The sequence below is a fragment of the Triturus cristatus genome, chromosome 10, assembly GCF_964204655.1.
Source record: "Triturus cristatus chromosome 10, aTriCri1.1, whole genome shotgun sequence".
NCBI classification, from domain to species: Eukaryota; Metazoa; Chordata; class Amphibia; order Caudata; family Salamandridae; genus Triturus; species Triturus cristatus.
In genome coordinates, this window is record NC_140593.1 from 1202115093 (window position 1) to 1202142492 (window position 27400).

Below are 27400 nucleotides of genomic sequence, written 5' to 3' on the forward strand. Positions count from 1 at the left end.
ACTGCAACTAGTTCCTCAAAAAACAGCATGAAAAGCGAGGGCTGGCTAAAGGTTCCAGTGCCACATGTTCCATGCGTGGGTCCTCATTGCAGATATGCTGTTCAGTCCTTCGCTTGCAGTTATAAATAGAGAGAATCTGAACGTGGCAGTGCCAGAATGTAACAATAAACTGGTCTGGATAATCCACTCACACGTGACCTGCGCAGATTAAAAGTCAGGGTTTTGCACTTGCCAACACGCCCCTACAAGCCGAGAATGAATATAAATGTTGCACAAAATGAGCCCCACATATGAATTTTATTCAACATAGCACTCATTCATTCACTCTTTCAGACATATAAACAAACAACAACATGACTGGTCAAATCCACAAGTATACAATATTCACAGATCTCATGAATGGTCAAACCTATAACAAACAAGCATTTGCAATGCAATAGGTCTCGCATTTACTAGAGTTTGAGCTATTGGCATTGTAGATTACAATGCCTTTTATTAATGTGTTGGTTTTTTAAACAAATAAATAAAAGGCATTGTCATTTCCAATGCCAAGAGCATAAACTCTCGCAAATGCGAGACCTATTGCATTGTAAATGCTTGTTTAAAGGAGGCCTCGAAACGGGTCTCTATCGGGCTCGGTTTTGTGCCCTGGACTGCAGTGAAGGCAGGCACATCGATGTGCGCGCGCTCACACTGCTCACTTCTCACTAGCGGAGAAGTTACGGCATGACGTCATGCCAGGTGAGTGTTGTAGGGGAAGAGAAATCCTTTAGAGACGTTTTTTCCCCTGTGGATTTCCCTTCTCTTTTTGAAACTCAGGAGCAGCAACATTGTTGTGGTGTCACCAGGGCTTTAACCCCTTGCATGCTTCTGACGGAACCACTCCGTCATGAGCCACGGGCGCTGTGTGCTCATGACGGAGTGGTTCCGTCATGCTGCGGCCGTTGGCGGCCGCTCCGCCCACGCGGCGCTGTTTCCCCGCCTGTGCGGGCGATCAGCGCAAGTGGGTGGAGTCATGACGGAACCACGCCGTCATGAGCACAGCTCGCCCGTGACTCATGACGGCGTGGTTCCGTCATGAGCATGGCGGCGCCGCGCTCACCCCAAACCCCCCCAGCGCTGCGGCGGAATTTGCGCCGCAGCGAAGGGGTTAAGTGGAAGCTTTTTCAATAATATATACAAGCCATAGTTGCTGCTTATTTATCTTATGCAAATAACAACCATTGACAAAGCAAAGTGTTTTAAGCCACGCCCTTAATCACATTGGCCACGCCCCCGTTTTTTCATCTCACTTAAAGCCCTAGATATCCTTAACGCCCGAGTTTGTTTTGCTAATCGGTTGGTCGAGGTGAACAGCCCTACCTAAGAGATACATCAAACACTTTAATCCCATCCTGAATTGATGGCTGTAGATTCTCTCTTTCAGTTGCTCACGTTCACTGCAGACTCCAACCTGGGCCCGCTTATATAATCGTGCACCGTGCCCACGTGACGGGCCCGCACACGTGTGCGTGGCTGGCAGAAGCAGCATGGCAGGGATGCTGCCCGCCGAGCTGCACGCACCTGCAGGGCATGGCTGCCAGCGTGCGCTGGATATATATGTAGCCTGCTTGCGCATGGCAGGCCGCGCAGGATTTCTGTGCTGACATAGCAGTTTCGCACCTCATCCTGCTCACCTCCCTGGGCACCCTAACTCGTGGGCGTCAGTGATGCATGCCGCCTCCTGCCACACTCACAGATTTATTTCTCGGCTGCCAGTGGCATTGGGTAAAGTTTGTGATTGTTTACCAGACCTCAAGACCTCTCTCTCCCTGGGCCTGGCTGCTTGGCATATTCTGCCTGCTGTCTGTGTAAACAAGTTCAAGAGCTATTGCAAAAAACATGTATCATGTTTAGACCCAGTTGAAGTTTAGGAGGGGCAGAGTTTATTAATGGAATGAGTGGCAACAGTGCTGTATGCACGAGGTTTGGATGCAGGGGGTTTGAGTCAGGAGAGTTGGAAATGGATTGTGTTTGGTTGGGAAGAGTTGCTTAGGGGAGGAGAGGAGGATTTGGATAGTTATAAAAATATATAGGGAGGCCAGACTGAGTTACTATGTAAAGGGTAAAGTCAAGGTAGGTATAAAGCGTGTGCACCTGTTTTATTAAAGCAGCCTTTTCCACACTATCACGCAGTCAGTTGTTCTTGGATAAGTAATCCCACCCCGGGCTGACATGTTTAGCTTTGTTGTGCACAGTCATTCATTCACTGAACTGACTAGAAGCTACCCTTTGAAGAAAACGAATTGATGGAAGGAGGACGAGTCTCTTTCCCCTGGTGTACCCAGGGAAGAGAACCATCTGGCTTGAATGAATAGCAGCCGGTGAGCAAGACTTCAGAACTTTGCACAGCAAAATATCTGGAGCACTGGTGTTGTCCGACTCAGGTTTAAGTCGAACCTACATTTATTTACACACAGGGGGTAGCCTCAAAGGCCTGAAACTGATCCACACCAAAGAAGGAAAAGCTGCTTAATTAGCTATCTACAGCAGTTGTAGTTTTGCCTGGTGCTAGCGAATTCATGCAGCACACAAACTGAACTTTCTAGCTCTCCATGATCCTGACTGGAAAGTACCACAGGTATTTGCACGAAACACACTTGAGCAAGGCTGATCCCAAAAATGTTTCCATGCGTGGCATTGTTATCCACCAACGTAGACTCCTGCGTCACTGTCCTTGCCTCTCTCTATTGTTCTCTCTCAGGGGGCTCTCAGTGCCTTCCTTTCCTCACATGCCATCCCTTCTGCAAACCACTCACCCATCGACACCCACAACATCAAAGATCCCCCAAGACGCGCATAGGGCCCACCACAGATCCCAGCTGTCCCTCACAGCTGCCCCAATCCACTCAAGCTGCTAACCCGCCATTAACAGAACCTAACCTCGCCTTCACCCATGCAGGCGGTACAAAGCTTGGCTGCACAGACCCCCAGCCACATGCCCTTGACAAGCAATATCACCACTTCCTGTGACATCATTAAAAAAAAAAAAAATCAAGTTTCTTATCTATAATTTAAGATCAGTAATGTAATTCATCAGAGCGTTTGCACAGCGCCGCGCACACCGCCACCTGCTTGGTTTCTTTGAGGAATGTGTGCATCTTTAGCGTGGACCATCTAACCAATTCAGCATTCTAAACCATTACTTTTCAGCTGTTTCCGAAAATATTGGTGATCGTTTATCATGCAAGACTGCGAGTGGACCCGCCCTGTAACCAGTCCTGGACCGTTAGCCAACGGCCAATATCAAGGCGTACACATAACCAAAAACGAAAACTACACAACCCAGAATGCAACGCAATAGTGGAAAATAACACACAGCTGTTAAAAGACTAATATCGTTCCTCATAAACACTTGGCAGGTATACATCGCTGCGCTAGCCCTCAAGGAAGCGCGGTTTGGTACAATAGCCCATTCCCTAGTGAACTAAGCGGAAATGCAGCAGCTGTTATAAAACTATTAACGTATTAGCTAACTTAAACAAAAAAAGAAACGTCTAGAGAGTCTAAGCACTTAAAGCAGCAAAGCCACAAGTAAAGCGATCACAAAAGTGAAAACGATCGCTTTTGGAAACATTGGAAGCCGCGAGTGGTGCGCGAGCCACAGCGAGCCATGTGGTTTCAATTATCATGCCTGTGCCTAGGCACGATAATTGATACCATATGGCCTTTGGTGCGTGTAATAGACACCAATTGGCCATGGGCGGAGCAATGCACCCACCTTTGGCCTATTGCGTGCAGTCTAAGTAACAAACATGCACACCAAGGCCAATAGCAGAACAGGAAAGTAAAAACACACGCACAAGCGTGTGGAATTCCAGGTTTGGTTTCCAAACCCTAGACAAAAGGACTATCGCTGCATGGGCAGTGCTGCGCACTGCAACGCTAGGCGCGAGACCTAAAAAGGGGTTATTCATGTTATTTCCTTATACACTGTTGCATTAATATCAGCAGTAACTTATGTTTTTTTTAATTGTTTTATACAATAAAAAAAAAAATTATTATAGAACAACATCATGTATTGCCATCCGGTCTTGTTGGAAAATTTGTGCCAGTCGTGTTGGGAAAAAAATACGACAACGTGCGTTTCGGTGAAAGAACCAGATACAAGGGTCACACCTTCTTTAGGGCGCTTCAGGGTTGAAGGAAGGGGGCAGCAAAGGCATGGGGAGACCGAAAATGATGCAAAGCTTTCATAAATACAATAGATTCAATAGAGTACCTTAATTCATAAAAATGCACACTGGAGCTCCAGAGGTGGGTAAGAAATTCCCACAGATAATACATATATAGAACAGGCAGATGGAGTCATGCATCGAGTACAGATGACGGAACCTTATAATGTCAGTACAGTGTCACATCGTGCAACAGATAAAAGAGGTAACAAGTAAATGAAGAATTCATTTGGGTGCCACTCAACCAAAGAGTGCCTCAGACATATTGAGAAAACCCACTAATGGAATAGTCTGAAGCAGGTAAGAGGTGTACCCAGTGAGATAACAGCATGCTCTATAGCGTACCTGAGTGATGTATAGGAATAAATATACGTATTTTACAGGTACCTGAGCCGCAATCTTTGGATTCGTGGTGTTCCCCCTCTAAGCTCCACAAACGGTATGCAGGTTTGTAACTGACATTTGTCAAGTACATGACCCAAAGGGCTTAGAGCCCGATGCCAGGGGAGATTAGGCACACTGTTCCCACCAACAAAAAACTGTCAAAATGGCCAGAAAAAACAGCCTGAGAAAACGCGTCAACCAAGCTACCAAGGGTTGAACCCAGGATTTGAAACTTCCATTAGATGTAGGTTTGTATTATTGAAATAACCAATTTTCTTACAGGCATTTTCTCAACTCTTCACATAAAATATGTCTAAACCACATATACTGCAAAATTAAAGGATTTGAAGGATGAGCACACACCACCAAAGTATGTTCTCTGAAGTTTAAATTATTGCTGTACATTTAAGAGATATGTGGGATTTGAGGGGCGTGGCCTGACGCTAATGGACTAGGTAGCCTTGGGCAGAGCTCCCGCTGGCAACTCCCATCTAGCGCCATCTAGCACTACATTCTTGGATAAGGGGCCTCAATAAGTACAGCGCAAAGCACCCTGACACTCCTGGTGCCAGTGGCAGTGATTAGGACTGACATTAAAGGTGGATTGCCAAAGAAGACGAGCAGAGACACATGACGGCGACCTCTAAATGGTGTCCGGGAGCAACTAGCATCAGTACCGCTGCCAAGACAATGAGCTGTTGCAGAGCCTCCAGCTGTCCGAAGTACAGCAGGCGGTCTGGTGGCGTGGCAGAGAGCGGCCCTGCCCAGGGGTGAGCAGCGACTTTGCTGTGGTGGAGACCTGAGAGGAAGGCGGAGCATGCCCAGTGCGGCATGAGACGGCAGCAGCGAGCACTGCAGATGAACGCTGAGCGCCTCTTCTGCTGTTGGAGCTCCCTTGGGAAGTTAATAGGCAAGTGATTTGGCGGGCGAGGAGGGAAGGCCGGAGGGCACGATCATTTTGATTTAGCAGCCTGAGAAACAAGCACGGGTGAAGTATGGAAAAATAGCACAACTAGCATTTTAATACGGCGGACACCAATCTTGTGGCAGTAAATAAAAACAAAGTTAAACAAGTGGAAATTACTTTAAGTGCTTCCGCATACCCGAAAAAAGACGCACTGTGAGTGTGAATGTACCTGATCAGTGAGGTCATCATTTTAGGAAACTAGGTAACTTGGAAACAACAAGCAATGGCTGCGAAAGTAATGGCCAGCAGAGGAAGAGATAAGAAAGGCAGATGGCGGCAAGCTTGTGGGTAGCACTTTCAAAACGCCCTTACTAAAAGTCGAGCAAGCAGCGCATGCGCTGCTCTAGGCTCGACCTAAAAATACTGAGCCAAAAATATCAACGATAAAAAGTGCAATTAATAACACAAGTGCTTAAATCAAGTCTCTAAATACCTACAAAACATTTATGTTTCAATAGTTTTTAATTGGAGTAGGAATTTTACATATGAGAGTATACAAACAGTGCTTGCATTAACAGCCAACCGACATGGTCCTCACCCCACTCCAGCCCAACCTCCACACCTATGTGTGAATGTTGGGAGCGCTGCAGCCTGTCAGAGTCAGCAGGGAAAGCCACGCTGTAACGTGCGTGGTAGCTGCATTGTGTCTAGTAGACCTAAGGCGCAGAGACTTTGGGGGCATGTCTTGCCCAGAAAATCGTACTTTAAGTAAAGAAGGATAGGGTCCCAGAGTTTGTGAAAAAGTTGTGGCTTGTCCGCTATATTATGGGTGTTCTTCTTATGGCTCAACAAGAGCCACAATTTATGGAGCCTGTGTTTGTACGTAGGGGTGACAGGTCTCCCCCAGAGGGAAATAATTGTGTACTTTGCAGCCAGAAAGACATGAGAGATACATATGTCTGCTGTAGAATGGAGGGGGTGAAAGCCACCAGCAGGTCATCTCAGTGTGGCAAATTCAGTTTGTCAAGTTTGCAGCCCTGAATCAGAGATTTCCTGGAATATAGCATCCTAAAAACCCTCTAGGAGGGGGCAGAACCATAGGATGTGTAGGAGAGTACCCATGTTGCCACAACTGCACCAGCGTGTTGCCACAACTGCGCCAGCATGTCACGGGTTACGCCGCGCTAATGGTATGCAGGCGGTGGGGTCAGTGGTACCAGCGGTACAGAATTTTATATAGGATTTTCCTGCCCTATGTGCTTCAGGCGAAATTAGTGTTGCGGTTCAATATTTCCTGCCATTGTTTAGTGTCTAGAGTAAACTGTAGGTCTCTCCCCCAGTGTAGTTAGTATGCTGTTTTGGGTGGTGTTGTCCGGGTATTAAGAAGGCTGTAAATATTGGACATCAGATACTTTTGGAAGGTGAGATGATGAAATAGGTTTTCGAAGGGGGTGCGTGATCTGGTGGCCCCCACTTTGACACACAATTGGGAGATAAAAATGAAATCATTCAGTTTTCGGGATCCCATAGTCAAGCTGGAGTTCCTCAAATGTACTTGGTCTTCCGTAAGAAAATCTCGGAGACTGAAGCAGATTTTCTCCCCCCATATGTGGGAGGCTCGAGTCTACTTTCCCGGAGAGAACTCTGTGCTGTCCAGGAGGGGAGAGAGTGGGGAAGGTAAAGAGGGAAGAACCTGTCTAATAGCAACCGGGTAACTTTAGTAACAGGTGGAAGGTACAGGAGCCGGCTTCTCTAGTTCTTGGGACCCACAGGGCCTCCCCCAATGGTCTAGATGCAAGGTTCTGGCCTATAAAACACCAAGGTTTGCAAGTCTCCCCTTTAAGCCATTCAATTGTGTAACGTAGTTGGGAAACTAGATAGTAACAGAGCAAGTTGGGCTCCCGCCAGCACCCCCTCCCTGGGATGTCGGGTGCAGGTCTGGGAGGCTAACCTAGAGCATCCCCATCCCCTCAAATGTAGGACTTGAAGGCTCTTTGGAGGTGGATGATCTCGGGTTTTAATAATCGTCAAGGGCATAGCCTGGAAGAGATACAGAATGTGGGGAGAGGTGTCATAGTGAGGGCCGCGATGAGTCCCACGGAGGAGAGGGAATGATGTGTCCAAGCGAGTAAAGATGCCTCGGTGTCACGCAAGATGGATTCGAAGTTATGGGAGGCGCAAGCGGAGAGAGCTAGCATCAAGCGCTGGGCTCGAAAAATCATAAAAGTAACCTGAATAATCTACCTCGACCCAGCTGTAATGTACTTGACCCATGAACTAGTCTCGAACTGTGTGATCCTAGGCAAACATTTTGTCTTATGAAGCCGCCTTTCTAGTCATTATCACATAAGAGCACCTTCAAATATGCAAGTTAACTATTTCTGGTGTAAAAAAAAAAACTATTTACTAGACTAAACGTTTGGTCCATGTATAATAAGAATCAAGCCCATATACAGGGTACGCATGATCCCTTGCTTGCCTCTTCGTTCACTAATAGCATTGTTTTCTGGGCAGGAGCAGGAATATTTCCCAGTTCATGTTTAAAAACGAATTTTTCATGAATATAATACTATAGCATGATGTAGTAGTGCACTGTCATTTACAGATGCCACATTTCCCATTGAAATGGCTACACAACTTTCCCACTAATGTAGTTTTACTGATAAAACTATTTAGCGCATAACAATGTTTGGAAATTGGGTTTCAGCAAAAATATTTAACAATTGCACATCACCAAGTAAAGTTTTCTGATTGGTTTTGATCCTATAAATCTTTTGTTCACCACAGAATTATAAAAATGTGTCTTCATAACTAGTGAAATATATTTGAAATGTTTGAACAGTTCACTTATTAGCGATTTCAGTGTTGTGTTAGGAAAAAAAAGCCAGAAATCTTGCAGCCTTTCATTTCACATGCTTTGCACAGCGTGCTTGTCACACAGTTCACTTTACAAAATCCTCCAACTTCAGTCTCAGAAAGAAAAGTAAATGTATGAAGACAAACTGACTATTGACCTCGGTCTCTTAAAGCCAAGCAAATGTGACAAGATAACAGAATTTAAAAGCATCTTTATTGTTCATTCACTCTTTGGGAGCAAGCAGACACCTGTTGTCTGTGCGCCAGAACGGGAAAGTAGGCTTTAAAAAGAGCTTTTCGAGCCCTGCTGGCGGATCCCCAAGTATCTCATGAAGGTGCTTATCCACTAAAATGGCGTTGCTGGGGTAATCGCCTCCACTATGGTCCTCACCCCAACCAGGACCAAGCCCTCCAACTTTGTCATATTGATCTGAAGAACGTCTACTACTGCCTGAAATTTCTCCAGGAGGGGTATTAGCTCTTGACAGGCGGAATAGGGCTCTGTGAGGGTTATTAGAATATCATCTGCAAATGCGGGAACTTTGAAGGTATCTCTACAGGGGATACCATTGATTCGAAGATTGCCCCCAATACTTAGGAGAAGGGATTTACAGGATAAGTTCAAATAGGAGGGGGAGGTAGAAGCCAGCCCTGGCGGGAGCCCCAACGGTTTGGATGGGGGGCGGGGATGGTGGGGAGTCGATGGGTTGCCGCTGACCATCTCTTTCACCTAAGGTTTGTCATAGAGCACTGTAATCCAGCCACTCACTCTGTCACTGAAGCCAAAGCGTTCAAGCACCCTGGACAGCATGATCCAGTCCACCTTGTTGAACACTTTTTCAGCATTTAGAGTCAGGAGGACTGCCACTTACCCCTTCCTCCTGGCCACATCGATAAGGCAGAGGGCGACTTTGGTTTTGTCACAAGTGGAGCGATAAACATCTATGCCCCCCCCCCTAATAAGTATGACTAAAGTCAGACAACAAAGTCTAGAGATGGTTAGCTAGAACCTTTGCGAAAAGTTTAAGATCCACATTCATGGGAGAAATCAGGCAGTAGGAGAGGCAGAGAATGGGGTCTTCACCCGGTTTGGCTATGAGTGCGATAGCTGCTTATGTCATGCAAGTCGATGTCCTTCTACCTACGGGAAGGGAGTTGAAAAGAGTAGTGAGGATCGGGTGAAGTAGAGTGGAAAAACACTTGTAGAATTAGGGAGTGAAGCCATCCGGTCTGGGGGCTTTAGAGAGTTTGAGTTGGCCTAATGCTATGAGAATATCAGCCACAGCAATGGAACCATCTAGTTCCGTAGCTGCCAAGCGTTTAGGAAGGGGGACTGAGTTTAAGAACATCTATCTCTCTATGAGTGGCATCAGGCTGGTCGGCCGTGGATAGTGGTTGGCAAATGGACTGAAAAGCCTAAAGCCTGCCTTTTGTCATGAAGTGGGCGACGTCGCCCACCTTAATTTTGCCAACATGTCTGCAGGGCCCGCATTTTGTCAGCCCAGCAAGGTACCAGGTTTATTACCCCCTTTGTGAAAGTGCATCCCGGTATGGGCCATGATATAGTGAGCCTTTACTCAGCTCAAGCGTACAAAGCTGGCTTTGCATTGCTAGAACTCTGCACCAAAGATTGTTAGATGGGGAGTGTTTTTGCTACTGTTCAAGGTAAAAAACATTTAAAGTGGTTATCTGGTGAATGATGTCACAATATGCCTCAAAACTCAAGCAAAAATTATAAAACAAAGGACATTCTTGAAAGCCTATTGTTGATCATTAGAGACTGAGGACTGCATAAATAGAAATTGTGTTTGTTAAGTCTCTGTATTGGTTAACCACTTTAAATCAGTTAGATAGTATAAGTTTTGGTGAAAGGTCCGTACTGTTTTTGCTTTTCCACAAGTAGATCCCTAAAACTATTTTTTTTTTTTTTTTTTTTTTAGTTTTTCAAAACCTTTATTCAGCATAAACATGTAATACACAGCCCTATGCCTACAACCAACCTGTGGCCGGCAGCGCAGTACAAGAAGGAGAATGAATGTTAAACACAGCTGCCTGCCTACAACCCACCAAGGGCCGGCCGCGGCATAGGAAACAAGATAATTAGCATGCCAGTACAAGGGACCATCACCCCCAAGACATCTGCATTGAAACAGTCGACCCGCAATAACATGTAGCAGTGGTATAAAGGCATCTATCTGTAGCTCCCAGGGGGTCGTCCCAACTCTCGTCTCAGTTCGCTGCCTGGCCAAGGGGCAAAAGGCGGGTCACTACCGCGGGAGCGGTGTCTAGGAAGGTTAAAGGGAAAGCGGGAAGAGAGCCCGCTATGTCTGTGGATGTGACAGCAGGTATATCTGTAAGGGACCCCAGATGTCAGTCGGCCGTGAAGCAGAAGGCAGGAGTTCAGCGTATCTAAGTAAAGTATCCTGACAGTGTACCATATCATCGATCCAATCCTTAAACCTGGGAGTTCTGCCCCGTCCCCATCTACAGGCTATCAGACGTTTCGCCATAAGAAAGGCGATAGTGGCAAATCTGCGGACTGGTTTTCGTATAGTCTTTGTATATCCCAGGAGTGCCTGTGCTGGAGAGGGTGTCAATGGGACATCTATCATTTCGGAAACGCCTGAAAAGACTCGCTGCCAATAGTCCGCAATTTCCCGGCATCCCCAAGCCATGTGGAGAAAGTCCGCCCCTGGAGCGTGGCAGCGCCAGCATAGATCGTCCTCTCGAAGGCCCACCCTATGCATATGTGCTGGAGTACAGTAGAGCCTATGTAAGAACCGATAATGAATCACTCTAAATCTGCTACTGGAGGAGATCTGTTCTGTTTGTAAGCAGCAGTAACTCCAGAAGTCGTCATCTACGGGGAGCCCTAGGTCCTCCGCCCATTTTATACGTGCCCTGCAAGGTGAGGGGTCTAGGTTAGCGCGGAGCGAGTGGTATAGAGTAGAGACTGCATGAGCCGGAGTGGTAGCCTTAAGTAGGCGATGCAAGGGTTCCAGCGCGGGCGGCTCACCAGGGAAGTCCCCTGTCAAGGCACGAATACCACTCCGAAGCCTGGTATAAAGGAAGGTGTCCATGAAAGTGGGTGTAGAGTGAGTGAGCATGTGTGATTGGGAACGGAATTGTCCATTATGATAGAGGTCCCCCCATGTTGTAATGTGGAATTTGGCCATAAAGTTTTTAAACAGCTGTTCCTGTAAAAGGGGCAGCCGGGGATGGTATGCTAGGGGAAGCAGTGGGGAATAGATAAGCGGTGTGCATGCCACCTTCGCAATGTATCGCCATGCTAGAATGGAGCTCGAGATTGTGGTGTGGTATGTCGTATTCCTCTCTGGTGTGCTGAGTATCGTTCCTTCTAGCGGAATAGGCGCAGTCAGCCAATGTTCCACAGCCGTCTGCGGCAGGAAGGGCGTGGGGCGAATCCAGTGATAAACGTAGTGGGCCTGCGCGCTGTGATAATACAGTTCAAAATCAGGAAGGTCGAGCCCCCCCTGCGCGAATGGACGAGTCAACACCTCCCAACGAAGACGCGGCCTCTTCCCTCCCCAGACCAGACGAATGGGCTCAGACCTCAAAAGACGAAAAAAGGATCTCCCCGGGTAATATGGGATGTTCATGAACAGGTACAGGAGTTTGGGAAGAACCACCATCTTGATTAAGGAAGCGCGGCCCGCCAAGGAAAGGGGCAGCGTGATCCATCTAGACACGCATGCCTGGAGATAATCAAACGTGCGGCCATAGTTCATCCGCATCAGCTCTTCTCGGTCATGGGAGAGGACTATGCCCAGGTAACGGACCTCCTCCATTTCCCAACGTAGAGGGTAGTCCAGAGGGAAAGGCTTGGCGGCCGCAGTCAGTGGAAATATAGTGGATTTACCCCAATTGATATGGACACCAGACAGACCCGCAAAGCGGATAAACTCACGGAGGATAGGATTGAGATTGGTAGCGGGATCACGTATGTAAAGTGTGATGTCATCCGCGTAGAGGGAGATGAGAACCTCTCGCTGAAGACAGCGCAGCGCCTTGTCTCGGTGGTGTTGGCGGAGACGGGCCGCCAGAGGCTCCATCGCTATCGCGAACAGCAGCGGGGATAGTGGGCAACCTTGCCGGGTGCCCCTCGACACCACAAAGGCGTCCGATATGCGCCCGTTCAACCCCACCCTAGCGACCGGTCGGTCATACAGGAGATCAATCCAGCGCGTGAAGCCCAGCGGCATTCCCATGTTGCGCAAAATACAATGGAGATAGTCCCATTCCAGGGAGTCGAAGGCCTTGGTGGCGTCCAAGAAAACAGCCACCAATGGCAAATCCGGAGCTACATTATGCAGGATGGAGAATAGCGTCCGGAGATTATTGGAGGTGGCCCTGCCAGGGACGAACCCCGCTTGATCAGATAGCACCAGGCCTCCCAGTAGCAACTGCAGCCGGTTAGCAAGTATTTTTGTCAGGATTTTTGCGTCACAATTAATGAGCGAGAGCGGGCGGTACGAGTCGCAGTAGTGAGGCGGCTTCCCAGGCTTCAACAAGGAGGTAATCAGCGCCTCCTGCATGGATGGAGGAAGTGCGCCCGATTCATGAGCCTCCAGGAAAACCTCACGGAGCACCGGAGCAAGGATGTCAATATACGCCTTATAGAAGTCCATAGGCAACCCGTCCAGGCCAGGGGCCTTTCCCGGAGCCATCTGTTTGATCGCGTCTTTAACCTCCTCCAGGCCTACCGGCTCCGCCAGGAACTCTCTGTGACGGTCAGAGAGCCATCCCAGTGTAAGCTCCCTAAGGTAGTCGTCAATGTCGAGTGCGCCCACCCTGGTAGTGGAGTATAGCTTCGAATAGTGTGTGGTAAAGGCCGCCAGAATCGAGCGCGTGTCTCGTAACGGAGTCCCATCCTCCCCCTCCAGCTCCAGCACAAAATTAGAACCTCGCGGAGGTCGGACCGCACCCGCCAAGGATTTACCGGGTCGTTCCCCTTCCCCGTACGTACGGGCCTTGAAGTATTTGCCCCGGAAATTCATCTCTCTTGCAGCAGTGGACATATAGTCCGATAGTGTTTCGCGGTACTTTGCCTGCGCATCTGCATCGGTGTTGTAGTCAGGGCTGCGTTCCAGAGTGTGGAGTGTAGTTTCCAGTTTGCGCAATGTATCTCTTAAAGACCGTAGTACCCCAGAGCCCTTGGAAATGCAGAAGCCCCGTATCGTTACCTTTAGCGCCTCCCAGAGAGTGGCCACCCGGTCCACCGTTCCCCTATTGCGGGATAGGAAATCGTCTAGTTCTTGACCCAATTCCGTTCTAAATAGTTCGTCAAGTAAGATGGTGGGTTGGAGTCTCCAAGTCGGAGGTCTGCCCATGATGTCGGGTAACCGGAACTCGGCTAATACCGGAGAGTGATCGGAGTATGTGCGGCCCAAATGTCGCACCCCTACCAAGGAGGGGGCCAAGGCCCTATCCACCATTATGTAATCTAGTCTAGCCCAAGTTTCATGTGCATGATTCCAGTGTGTGCCTTCCATAGAAGTCGGGTGTAAGTGCCGCCAGGTATCCACTATCTCATGGGTGACGCATATGTCCCGCAGGTATCTGTGTGTGTTAGTGTAGTGGTGTGGTGAGGGGTTCGACCTATCCAGCGCGGGGTCCAGGACAGCATTGAAATCCCCTCCCCAGAGGAGGTGTGTGGACCCCACCTCCCTGACCTTGTTCCAGAGAGCAATGAAACTGCTCGGATTATCACAGTTGGGGCCATAAGAGCAGGCGAGGGTGATGGTCTCGGCCCCTATCCTACCCCATGTTATGCAATAACGACCCTCGCGATCAGTGGCGGTGCCCATGGGAACGTAGGGAACTCCCCTTTTAACTAGGATAGTGACGCCTCTTGCATAGGACGAGTAAGGTGCATGAAGAGAGTGGGCAGCCCAACGGGCAGCAAAGGTGGCATTATGACGAGGGTCCATGTGAGTCTCCTGAAGAAACACAACCTGAGCATGCAACCTGTCCAGGGTGCCCAAGATCTGCCTGCGTTTCCTGGGATCCCCCAGGCCCCGAACATTCCAGGTGACGGCAGTGAGCAGGGCTTCCCCCCCTATCTCAGGGCACGCGGTGCGGGCCATATGAGCCGAGGTATAACTGATGGGTGATGAGGTGTAACTGGCAGCAGGGCCATAAGTGTAACGGTCGAAAAATGGCGGCACATTGCTATTCCAACAGACATATGCGCACCGTTCATGCTGAATATCAACAACAACCCCAACAAAGTCCCTAGGACTCCCACCCCCGCGCTTATTTCGACATCCCAATCATGTCGAACAGACCAAACCCCCATCCCACCCCCTCCCACCAATGCAGCCCAATCCTGCCGGAATGCAGAACCCCTCCCAATCTTAATAACAAACATAGATGCAAAGGTGGGGTACACCCTACAGGGGACTCGCCGGTGCGCCGGACCCGCCCTTCCCAATCCCTTTTTTTCACCCACCATGCCATCACCCCATAGGGGGAGGAGTACGGGTGGGACAGGGGGGGGGGAGTGCCAGGGCGAAGTTTAATTGTCAATGTCCAGACCAGTACCTTGTTAACAATATACGATGGCATATTCAGGGCCCCAAACCGCAAGGACCGTGTCTCCCGCACAGCTGGGCGAGAGGGTCAGTGTAGCCCCATAGTGACCGAAGGAAGTAGTCCCTCCCAAAAAAGACCTGAGCCTTCCAAGTTCCATAGGTAAAGTACAGGGCACTCAAAGAGTGGGCTCAAGAGTAAGGGGGGAGTAGGGAATGCCAAGGCACCAGGAAAAACACAAGAAGGGAAGAGAGACCAAACAGAAACCATAACAGCGATACTCATCAGTCAGGAGCAGTCGTCGGAGAGCTGGAGCCTGATCTCGTTCCAGGACCTCGTCGCCGAGGGGCCGCAGAAGACTGTTCCTTCAGAAAGTCCTCAACTTGTTGCGGAGTGCCAAAGAAGATGGACTTGCCATGATGTGTGACCTTGAGCTTGGCCGGATATTGCATGGAGTAGGGGATTTCTCGTTGCTGTAGCTTCTTCTTTACTCCGGTAAATTTCCGGCGGGCATCCTGCACTGCTTGTGTAAAATCCGGGTAGAATGAGATGGTGACATTTTCGTGGAGGATCGGTTGTTTCTCCCTAGCTAAGCGCAATACGGTGTCACGGTCCCTGTAGTTCAGAAATTTTATGATAACAGGACGTGGTGGGGCCCCAGGAACTGGACGAGGCCCCAGGGAGCGGTGGGCACGCTCCACCACCAGTTGCGGCGAGAAAGAGTCCCTTCCAAATTTGTCGATCAGCAGCTTCTCCATAAAATCCTCCATACGACCCCCACCGCTGGACTCCGCAAGGCCAATCAGGCGGACGTTGTTTCGGCGGGAGCGTGCCTCTAAATCTTCATTTTTGTCGGCAATGACCTTGAGCAGCCGGTCCATCTGAGTCAGCTTAGTTGCTCCTGCCACTGCGCCATCTTCTAGCTCCGATATTCGTCCCTCCGCCTCTTTCAGGCGCTCTCCGTGTTGGTCCAGCCGATGTACCACTGCCTCCAATCGTGTGTTCATGTTGTCGATTTTGGTGTCAATGGACGTTAGGCTCGCCTGAAGTCCGAGGAGGATAGCCTTCCAGTCCACTTCCTCCTCCTCGCCGGGCCCTGCCTCGCCACTCTCCGTAGGCGGGGTTCGCGTCTTCTTTTTTGGGGGGTTGAATTGTAGAGTCGCCTGTTTAGCGTCCGTTTTACCCATGACGACGCCGGGCAGGGTCGAGGGGAGTTGGTCCGCCAAAAAGTATAATATTGTAGGCGCGTGTGGGGGCCTCAAGTCGATGCCAGCCCTCCGGAGAGGCAGTCCCTTCCAGGCCGCAGGGCGCCCCGAATTACCACAGCACCCCCTCAGCCTCCGCAGGTATGGGAGCACGCACCTCCGCAACGAGGGCAGACCAGGAGAGATGTCTGGAGGGCACGGGTCGCCGCCAGCCCCAAACGCCAGTCGAGGTGCTCCGCAGGCGGTCCTCCTTCGATGCGGCTCTCGGTGCCCACAGCCACGGTACCTCCGCAGTGTACAGGTCTAGGAGCGCGCGCCTCCGCTTCAGTGTGGTCCGGCTGGGCGGGCAGGGCCTCTACATGTACGACATCCGCAGCCCGGAGGCAGCAGGGTCCATCTCACGCTGCGAGCCCGCCCGGCGCTGCAACGGAGGGGATGTCAGGCCCGCCGCGGTCGTCAAGAAAGTGGCGATCGCGTCAGCCACCGTCCGCAATTCCCTCGCGGCCTGCAGGGCCGAAGAATCCCCGGTCTCGCGTTGTGTGGAGCCCACGAGCCGCAGGTCCGCCCCTCTCGCTGCCTCGTCCAAGATGGGTAATATCCGCGCCGCTAGGGCACCTACGGACTTGAAACTTGCGTCGAGTGGACTCGAGACCCTCAGCTGTCCGTCGGCATCGGTTTAGTATAGGTAGCTGGCCTGTAGGATGGATTTGCAGGGTTTATTAACGCCCGGCTGGCGAGAGCCTCACTAAAGCGCGGCCATGACGGTCCAGCGCCACCTAGCGCCCCCCAACTATTTTTTGACTTTCAAGCAAAAACGCATTTTATATTGACAGCAGCATTTCCACACCAGCTCTGTCAACTGGTATTCCTTTTGAGGACTTTTGCAGCATCCACATCTTAAGGTAACATCTTCAGTAACCTGGTTGACCTTCCTTGGGCTCTCACTTGAAGGGGAATTTCCCCATCTCCTTACAAGGGGGTGGGGCACACTGATTTGCAACTGCTGTTTTCTTTTTATAGCTGACTTTTTTACATGTTCTGGGTGGTCCAGGAATTCAGATGTCCGGCGGTTCTTCCTTTCCCATCACATCTCCCGCATTTCCTCGGAGTAGGATTATGAATATGTATTGCGCCACAAAAAAAGCTTTGTATCCGAGATCAGAAGGAAGCATCATGATGGTCAGCTCATATCCACTGCTAGTGATTCCTGACACCATCAAAGCAATCAAGAGAGTCTGAAGAAGTCCCTCTAGCCCACTTGCCACACTAGAGTAAGACCTACTCTACCCACTTCCAGACAGACCCACACATCAATAGATTGCGGTTTGCAGACGGCTGCACCACTATCATGCCTGTGTGTGTTCAAAACCTATGTACATTACCCAAGTAAACCTTTGAGGCCTAGAAGCTGCGTCTCCTGGGATCAGGCCTCTGGCTCATGGTTGGGTGCTACAATACTCAAATACTGCTCTTTTATGCCAGGTCTATTGTTGCCTTGGCAGTACCATTTATAGGTCTCGCTCTTTCGTGTGAGAGATATAGTTTTCTACAAGGGCCTTGGTGCCTATGCACTGCTTGATATTTGTTGGCTTCAATTGGCGATCGTGTGCTGATTTAACATCTTGTTTCATGTGGAGCATGACCCAAATACTGATTGCTTCATCTTGATTAGCATCCTTCCAATTTCAACGCTGTGATTGATCTTCTTACTGTAGGGCTGATTCTTCACTCCCACAGCCCCGTCCATGTTGCTTAATCCTTCTCACCCGCCACAGTTGTCTGTGTTGCTTCTTCCCTCCTACTCTGCTCCCTCCCATTGTCTATGTTGCTTAGTCTCCCCTACCCTACCGTTGTCAGTGTTGTTCCTCACTCCACCCGCCATAAGAAACAAGCATTGACATAGCCAATAGGCCTCGCCCTTTAGACCTTATAAGTGTTTAGTCATGCAGCACATTATCCTGGGTGTTCTAGATTTATTCACCTCCTAAGGGTCTTTACTACAGTGGCAGCAATAAATCTTGGTAAGCTGACCCCAAACAATCAGAGCCAAAGCATGCATGTCCTAATTCCAAAGTGCTGCTGGCTGAAAGGAAGCATGCATGCGCACAGGGACATCGTAAGGACTTTTGGGGCCCTGGGCCAAATGTATTCTGGGAGCCCCTGTTCGGAACAGCTTTGAATTTATGATGCATTTTGATCTCCTTCATGATGCCTTTGGCCAGGTCTCCGACAATGCACAGGACCACTCGTTCAAATTCTAAATGTGTTTTCATCTAATTTTCAGGGAAAGTGATGTGTGTTTTCAATAATTTAATACAGCAGCAGCTCACCAATATTACTGCTCATAATCTCTTGACACCCTCCCATTTTACATATGTGAGGTCCTGCTTTTATCTTAAAGGAAACTTTTTTTATGGATGTTGCATGCATGAGAAACAAATTTCTCTGCAAAATATCTGTAATAGACTCTCATATATAACCGACATTAAAAATAGATTAAAAGGAAAACGGAATTTAAAACAAACTGTTTAAGAATTATTAAATGTCCTCGCTGCAAGACTTTGCAGAACAGAGGTGGCTCTATCTGGCCAGAGCCCGCTTTGCACATGCCTTAAAACGTCTCTGCATGCACACTTCAGAATTACAAGGAGTGTGGAGACGGGGGTAAACAAAGCAACGTACTCTGTGCCTATGAAATTTGAGCTCTTCCCCTTGCCCTTTATATTCGAGGAAGACTTTGAAAAGTAAATTAAAGGCCTGGTGATTTGAGGTTGAATTAAGTGGTGATGGGACTCTAACTGTTAAACAATGGACATTATTAAAAGTATTCGACCTGTACCAACAGAGCTTCTCCTTGCTCAAAAGGGTATAATTTGTGTATATTTACCACTTTTGATTTCCTTTATTACTGGGATGTACTCTTAAGAAAGTGTCACACATTTGTCAGTTGAATGTCACTCATAAGTACATTGAAACCATGGGCATTTCACACATAAGCAAACTGAAAACTTGGCAGCTATGCATTGTCAAGTATGAAACAAGAATCTTAATGTCCATTAATAACCAATAAGAGACGATTCACTTTATGGTGAACGCCAATATTATTAATTCAAGCAGAAAACAGGGCCATTAGTCCCTTCTGACACTTCGTCATAAGTGAACCGTTTCAATTTCCCACAATTGCAATAAGAGTTCTATAATAAGATGTTCCAATTGTACAGCAACATTAACACTACAACAGTTCAGTTGCCCATCACAGCACTGCAGGAAACAGAACATCCATATCATCCTAATGTACAGGGCACACAATACTACCTAATATTACCCAACTATGCTGCGCATAATGCTCATCACACCAGGGAAGTGAGACAAAGCGCCAGAGCCACGGTGCACCCAATAAGTAGTACCCACCCATACCGAAATGAACAGAACTGCTTCTGTACCTAATGCCCAAATCAATCAACCATGGACACAGAGCACTTAAATTGTAATTTTAATACATTGCACAGTGAAGACAGCAAAGTCTAAGGCAGTATGCATACTACACCTTCCCTTCCACCCAATTTGCTACTGGCAAAAATAGTGTCAAAGAAAGGGTGTAATGGGTACTGATACAAGTAAGGCGGTCTCCTGACCTGTCTGCCTATTTGTTCCTTGCTGCTGCTACTACTAAGTACGATGTGACAACGTGAGCGGCGTAGCTTTGGGGAGGGGAGGTGCGGTTGGACTGCTCTTTTAAAGATCAGACCTCGGCTGACAAACCCCTACTGTCTCCAAAACATTATTTATATTCGGACTTGAAATGGATCATCCAGGCTCCAAGAGAACACTCCTTGGACACTTAACTGGGTGACAAGTGGTACGGAGGGAACCTATTCACAAGCACTCAACATAATTTAATTAACGCGAAACAACTGTCGTTTGGTCACAAACAAGTTGCACTCAACATGCAACTTTCCTAGAATTTGCTGTTGAACATAAGTTATCCAAAAGGAAAAACCTTGCCAATAAGTTGAGGGTAATTAGCAGTGGACGTGATTTGGTCACGATAAGGAAGCACATACGTTTCTGCCCACACATGAAATGCACACCTGAGGATGGAGAAAGGAATCTACACGCTGACTGGGAAACATGTGCAGTCTGCTCTTTCCTGCAAGTAAGACATGGCCTAACCAAATGAATGTCATTTCAGTGCCCCGGTTCCCCTGTGCCTCTCGTACCTGCTGCCACCTCTACAGTTTTGCTGTCCTGTTGCCCAACCACAAACTCCTCCACCAGGCTGCAAACCTAGCTCTCCATCCCTGCCATGTTGCTGGATGGACATGAAAGAACCTCCAGCGCAGGTACAACTGCACCAGACTGCTGGCAGAAGCCGAATGTCACAGTCATGTGACAAGAAAGCATCCAGTGTGTTTCTTTCCTTCAGTGGGACTGATTGAGCAAGGATTCGTAAATGAAACTTGCTTGATTCAGTCCTCTCAAATAACATGTAATCAATTTGTTTTGTGAATACTAAAACCGCAATTCATCACGAACATTTTTATCTAGGGGAAGCTTTTCTATGTGCATTACTAACACGTAACCTAAATGCCCTAAAATGGCTGACAAAAACGCGGGACTTTTATTGCGCATGAGTCTACTGCATCTACGTAGTATGACAATATCGCTTTCGGTGGGAAACTTTTGCAGCTGCGCAATGGCACTAAAAATGGCCGCTTTGAACTCACATGCTAATGCATCTGCTACTGCTAAACGAAACCTCGTAAGTTTTATTTAACACTAATGCAAAAGATTAAATAAATCGGGATAGAGTAGAAATAAGTGGTATACAGTGAAATCATTTGTTTCTGTGTTCTAACGTATCCTTTTCTGAATTCATTATTAGTTCTTATTTGGGCCTCGGATGGTGACTGGAATCCCTACCTCACATCAACTGCGCACAGAAACTGGCCAGAAACAATGATGTCTCACGTGTCACTCAGCCAAGGCCACCTTCAATGAAGAAGCCTGAGAAGCTCAAGTGATGACCCCTGCAAGAGCAACAATGTTGAATACAACGTTTTATTTACTGAGTTATGTGAAATGCGTGTAAGAATAAAGCTATGGGAAAAGAAAATTAAGGGGCGGAAGCATAACAATGGTTCATAGAAAAAATATTAAATTTAAATGGTGTGATGAACTCACCTCCTCATCCTGACCAATTAGAATTATTGAAAACATAAGAATTGATACATGGGGGGGGTGGTACACGAACCAAGTACAGTATAATTGAGGGAAGATAGCTAGAGACTTTGTCCGACCTGTCAGATCTGTCATTCCAACTCGTCACTGACCCAACGCGTACGCTGCTCCAGATTCTGTCCGAGACGCGGTCTCAGACCTTGATGCTACCAGAAACTCTGTCCGAGAGTTCGAGATACTGATCGATAATCTATTCATCTAGAGGGATCGCGGAAGAGGGACACTCGAGGAGAGTAGTGCCAGAGAGGGGTGCAACGCTGGCGTTGTACTTTAGGAGAAGTTACCCTTACAGATCTGAATCTGCCCCTTCTTCTACCTGTGACCTGTCTTGGAGATTCTATCTGGCCCCCCATTACGGAGTTGGGTTAATCTTATACCATAGGTAAATATAATCAGCAATTCTGTACTTCTATGCCTATTTCCCTTTTTTCCCCCTTCTCCCTTTTCAGGTACCGTCATCTTTGATCATTTTCTTCGTTTTGCTATGAAATTATTTAAAGTATTTTGCCTCTTGAAATGAAGGTGGTTACTGTAATTGAATTTTGACTCACAAATTAACTTAGATAAAGGTTTTCAAAACTTCTTGAGTAAAGAGATAAATGTCATTCTACCTTAAACTAACTCAGCAACCTGATTCGTCGAGGAAATGAAACAAAATTTATTGAATTGGTAAGACTTGGTAAAGGTGAATAACAAAGTTACAGGTATTACTCAAAATTGATGCCAGCTGGGTTTTACTAGCTTATTGTATTAATGTGGTTTGGGCCCAGGTGAGTATTAGGTGTATGAGTGACCAGAGCTGGTGACCCACACTCCATCAGGACACATGGGTAAATGTTTAGGTGCTCCGTTAAAGAGGAGTTCCTGTAGAATGCAACATCACATCTCTATGTATAACGGTGCTCTCGTAAATGCGGAAGCCAAGTTGAAATAGAACGCTCAATTTATCAGACCTATACGGGCTAATACTAAATACCGATGCATTTTATTTTTTCCAGAATATAATACAAAATTATAGATAAAGTGTTAGCTAAAGTTTAAAAAAAATAATTAACAGGCAAGAATGTGATGTTTTAAGTAACATTGAACTTTGTTTCTTTTCGACTTTAGTCCAAGGTGTTTTTTTCCCAAGTGATACATGTTTTAAGAATGTTCTTTGAAAGATGGCTGATTTATTCTTATATAGTCGGAGTCATAAGTACAGTGTCTGTCTCCTTTCTATTTCAGCTCAACAGATCTTCCACGCAACAGTGACTGAAACCCAGGAACCGGAGCAGTTGTCAAACATGTTATAAGTTCTACACCAACACTCTGTTACAAAAAACACACCCCGAATAGGCAGCACAGTGTGATCAATATGCAGTGGTACTGGGAATACCTTAACAAACATGGAGCGCGGTGCCCCGTGCCTACCATCCACCTCCTGTCCCCAACAGCGGGCATGGAGGGGGAGGAGGATGAAAGGGTGAGGGAGAGGAGATGAAGCAGTGACGGAGCATGTGCTGTGCGGGAGGAGAGCCTTCCCAAGGAAACAGAAAAGGAAGTGCAAAAATGTAACAATAATAAATGTAACGGAATGGAATTTTGACAAGCACACAAATGAACCAATGGGTAGCGATGGGCGGGATCAATACCCATTGAGGAGATACAGTATGCGCGCTGCTACTCTCTAACTAAGAATGGTGCTACGATGTAAAACACGGCTAAAAGGCATTGGCGAGACCTATTGGCTTTGCCAATGTTTGTTTCCACTAGGATTGACTAAAGGATGAAGAGTCTTCATATGTACCCAGACAAGATTAGTTAGCAGGGCTCACCAGAAGCATATACATGACATTTACTTCGCATCAACGTTGCATTACATGTTTACAGTTATCACCACAAAATTAACAATATTGGTACCATTATTAGGAACTTTCTAAATTGGGGAGCGCTGTTAGTTACTGTACCTTAGCAAAATTGTAGTCCTTGCTGCCAAGTAGGTTTTTGGATTTTAAAAGTCTGGTCACTATAATCAAGCGAGATATGGATAGATACCATGGGATAAGCTCCTCTCATCTGCCTCCAATCTTATGTTTACTGTGGTGCCCCAACATTCCATGACCTAAAAGAGGCTGGTTTTGTTCGTGTTTGCCAACTGTTAATAAGGACATAACGACACCACCTGGTGACATCACTATGCGCTGCCCTGATGATGACGTATTACAAATATATAAAGTCAGATCTGTTCGTGTGATATAAATTCGGGGATGTCATAGTCTGCTAACCTGTTTAAAACGACCGCTTTGGTGCACATATATTGCAACTCTGCATATTTAAGCAACAAACCATTACAAGGGCCAACATTATAATAGAAAATGCATTTTAACTCTAATGGTCGTTTTGACTTTCGGAATAATTATTCTTGCTATTATGGGAAGATACCACGTGCCAGGAATCTCATAATTCTTTGTGACCTAAGTAAATATAATGTATTGCTGATAACCAACCAAACCACTAACGTTCAGGTTACCTTGTTTGTGAGAATGGAACAGTGGGGACACGGACAGGCCCGTGCCTTCCTCGGGAACCGTAGAACGGCAACACTTCCGGGATGCACGGGCTGTGGCTGACATATTGGAACGGGATCTCTTCGAGGCCATGCCATCGCCGGGAACACGTTTGTCAGAGAAGGGAAGCACACCACGTGTTTGCACGCGTTTCGCGTGGCGGCCATCTTGGAATGGTGGCTGCTCGTTTTTAGACCAGTGGAGACGGACATCTTGGATCCTCAATGGAATCCTCGCGGACCAGCACGTCAGGGTTGGCCCCGCCCCTGCGTACACGCGTTGTTTTTGTGTCGATAAACGGTTGTCAGCGGAGGTTTCTTCGCCTATTTACTTGTTCTCTGGTGGTAGTGCGTTAAATAGGAAAATGGAAACTCATATTCTTGGTGAGTGGATAGTTCCCGAATATTTTCTTTATGAAACGCTCCGGTTGGCTTTTGAAAAGCCGTGACAAGACAGATTCTGAAGAGTTTTGATGTACAATGTGCGCGCCAAAGCAGTGTGCACGTGCATAGTATTTCTGTGGTGTTAGGCGTTTTTCTTTTTTGTTTTATCATTTTTTATATCAATAAGTTAGTACTGTAGTATTCTGGGGTGCACAAATCATGTAAGTTGCTTGTGAGCATAAGCGTTTAAAAAAAAAAAAAAATCATCTCACTTTTGAGTAATAAACATTGGCAACTCAATAGGTTTGACGTGTAGTTTTTTTAACCCCTTCGCTGCTAGGCCTTTTCCCCGCCTGTGCTAAGCCTTTTTTGGGCTATTTGGGGTAGTGCGCGCTTAGGGCCCTGTAACTTTTTTACCACAGTAGGTATCCACGCCAAATTTGCGTCCTTTTCTTCCAACATCATGCGGATTCTAAAGGTACCCAGGGTTTGTGGATTCTCCTAGAGGGTTCCAGAAATTAGTCAAAATACAGCAACATTTTGTTTTTTTTGTGAAAAATGGGGAAAAGTGGCTGCAAATGAAAGCGTCTGGGTTTTTCTCTGCAAATAATATCAAAAAAGGGTTTGTGGGGCTGAAATCACCATTTCTCCAGCTTTTAGGGAATGACAGATTTTTGTCAGAAATCCAACATTTTTTACACAGTTTTGACATTTTTCTGGGACATACCCTATTTTTGCAATTTTTTGTGCTTTCAACCTCCTTCCAGATAATGGTAGAAAAGCAATAATGGATCTCGGAAAGCTATACATTTTTAAAAAGTAGACAAAATTCTGAATTCAGCAAGGGATCATTTGTGTAGATCCATCAAGGTTTCTTTATAGAAACTAACAATTAAATATTGGAAAAATTAAAAATTAGTTGAAAAAAGCAGCCTTTTGTGTCAACGTTTTCACCTGTAACTTCTTCTAATCATGAAATCTCTTAGAAAGCAATGTACCGTTACATCCGCTGGACCTTCCTGGTTGTGGGGATATATAGGACTTGTAGGTTCACCAAGAGCCCAACGAACCCAGAGTAAAAAACTGAGCAGCATTTTGTAATGGTTTTTTTTTTGTTCCGGGGATATAGCAATTATAGTTGGAAAATGTATACATGGAAAAATTGGTATGAAAGACACCTATGTATTTCTGAAATGGGAACAAATTACAGAGTTTAGAAACAGTGCATATTTGCACATTTTCGAAATTGGGAATACTCATACTTGCATGACAATTATTGGTCATTTTTCAAAATGACTTTTTTTTGTACACAATGTCTTTCATTTGGAAGGGAGAAATGCATCAAAAATCAATAGGTAAGAACAGTTGCTTTACAAATCTGAACTACCCTAAGTCGCCCGATAAAAATGGTACCTCACTTGTGTGGGTAGGCATAGTGCCCACGACAGGAAGTGGCTCAAAACCTAAGGTGAACACACCACATTTTCACACTGAAAATTTACAAATTTTTTGCGAAGAGTCTAGCTGTAGTTTTTGAACCCTACCTCTGCCGGCACCTAGGGAAACCTAGCAAACCTATACATTTTTGAAAACTAGACACCCAGGGGAATCCAGGATGGGGTGACTTGACTGCCTCCCACCATGATCTGTTACCCAGAATCCCTTGCAAACCTAAAAATTGACAAAAAAACTTTTTCCCCACATTTCTGTGGTGGAAAGTTCTGGAATCCACGTGGATCCATAAATTTCCACCCACCCCGCGTTCCCCTAAGTCCTACGAGAAAAATGGTACCTCATTTGTGCGGGTCGGCCTAGTGCCCACGACAGGAAACGGCGCAAAACGCAACGTGGTCACACCTCAATTTTGCAGTGAAAAATGACCCTTTTTTGCCAAAGTGACTAGCTGTAGTTTTTGAACCCTAGCCCTGCCGGCACCTAGGGAAACCTAGCAAACCTATATATTTTCGAAAACTAGACACCCAGGGGAATCCAGGATGGGGTGACTTGAGTGCCTCCCACCATGGTCTGTTACCCAGAATCCCTTGCAAACCTACAAAATTGTCAAAAAAACACAATTTCCCCACATTTCTGTGATGGAAAGTTCTGGAATCTGCGAGGATCCACAAATTTCCACCCACCCCGCGTTCCCCAAAGTCCTACGAGAAAAATGGTACCTCACTTGTGCGGGTCGGCCTAGTGCCCGCGACAGGAAAAGGCGCAAAACGCAACGTGGTCACACCTCAATTTTGCAGTGAAAAATGACCCTTTTTAGGTCTCGGCTAGCGAAGGCTGCGCTTGCGCAGTCTCGCTCGTGAGATAGAATGACTTGGAGAAGAGGGGCTTGAACCCGCCCCTCTTCTCCCCTGTTCTCCATTGGCTGGCCTCTTGAATGCTGGCCAGCCATTGGAGGAGAGATCCGTCTCTCCAAACAGGCCCCGGCCTTTTCGGATTCGGGGGCGTGTTTTTTGCAACTTTTCTAATTATCTCCTCCAGCCAATGGAAAGAGGAGAGAACAGAAAAACACGCCCCCGAATCGGAAACCGCCGCTGCCTTTCTCCGAGGCATTTCTGCTTCGCCTCGGAGAAAGGCAGTGGTGTGTGCTTGTTTATGGTGGATACTATTTTCTCGCAACCCAGCGTCCATTTCACTCGAAGGGGCATGAAGGCGGCCATATTGGCATAACTTGGCTTCCTCTGTGATATTCTCTTTTAATCCGGACCGGTGGAACGTTCCCAAACCGGTAGCAGCCATGAGCGGCGGGACGCCCTATATTGGCAGCAAGATTAGTCTCATCTCCAAGGCCAAGATTCGTTATGAGGGCATTTTGTACACCATCGACACAGAAAACTCCACCGTGGCGCTGGCCAATCGGCCCGGGTGGGCGTCCCACGAGAGCAACGGCTGCTGAGGTAATGAGAACGGAGAGACACGAAAACCTCCTTATCCGGAGATTGGCTTCCAGGCAGTAGGCAGCGCGGTCTGTTTCTTCACAAATTAGAAAATGAAGTCATTTGGATAGAGAGAGCAGACAACAGTTTGTAGGAAACACTGTTAGCGCAGCTCCCTCTTCCGCCTCAGCAGTACGCTGTTCCCAGGAGGGTTCAGAGAA

The 27400-nt window shown here is 47.2% G+C and overlaps 2 protein-coding genes across 4 annotated transcripts in view; one reads left to right on the forward strand and one right to left on the reverse strand.

Moving 5' to 3' along the window:
* Positions 1-24006, reverse strand: part of FTSJ1 (FtsJ RNA 2'-O-methyltransferase 1) — a 38118-nt gene extending 14112 nt beyond the window's left edge. Inside the window, exon 1 of one of the 3 annotated variants that reach the window (XM_085629665.1) lies at positions 23872-24006. The gene's annotated coding sequence lies outside the window, so the exon portion shown is untranslated. Of the gene's footprint in view, positions 1-2; positions 199-23308; positions 23513-23871 lie in introns of those variants that run through there. The other 2 variants (XM_085629666.1, XM_085629667.1) reach the window with 2 other exon arrangements.
* Positions 24007-24254: 248 nt separating this feature from the next.
* SYCE1 (synaptonemal complex central element protein 1) overlaps positions 24255-27400 on the forward strand; it is a 335387-nt gene continuing 332241 nt past the window's right edge. Inside the window, exon 1 of the mRNA XM_085631497.1 lies at positions 24255-24291. Within this exon, the coding sequence (XP_085487623.1) occupies positions 24273-24291 (19 nt within the window). The 5' untranslated portion in view covers positions 24255-24272. The remainder of the gene's footprint in view (positions 24292-27400) is intronic.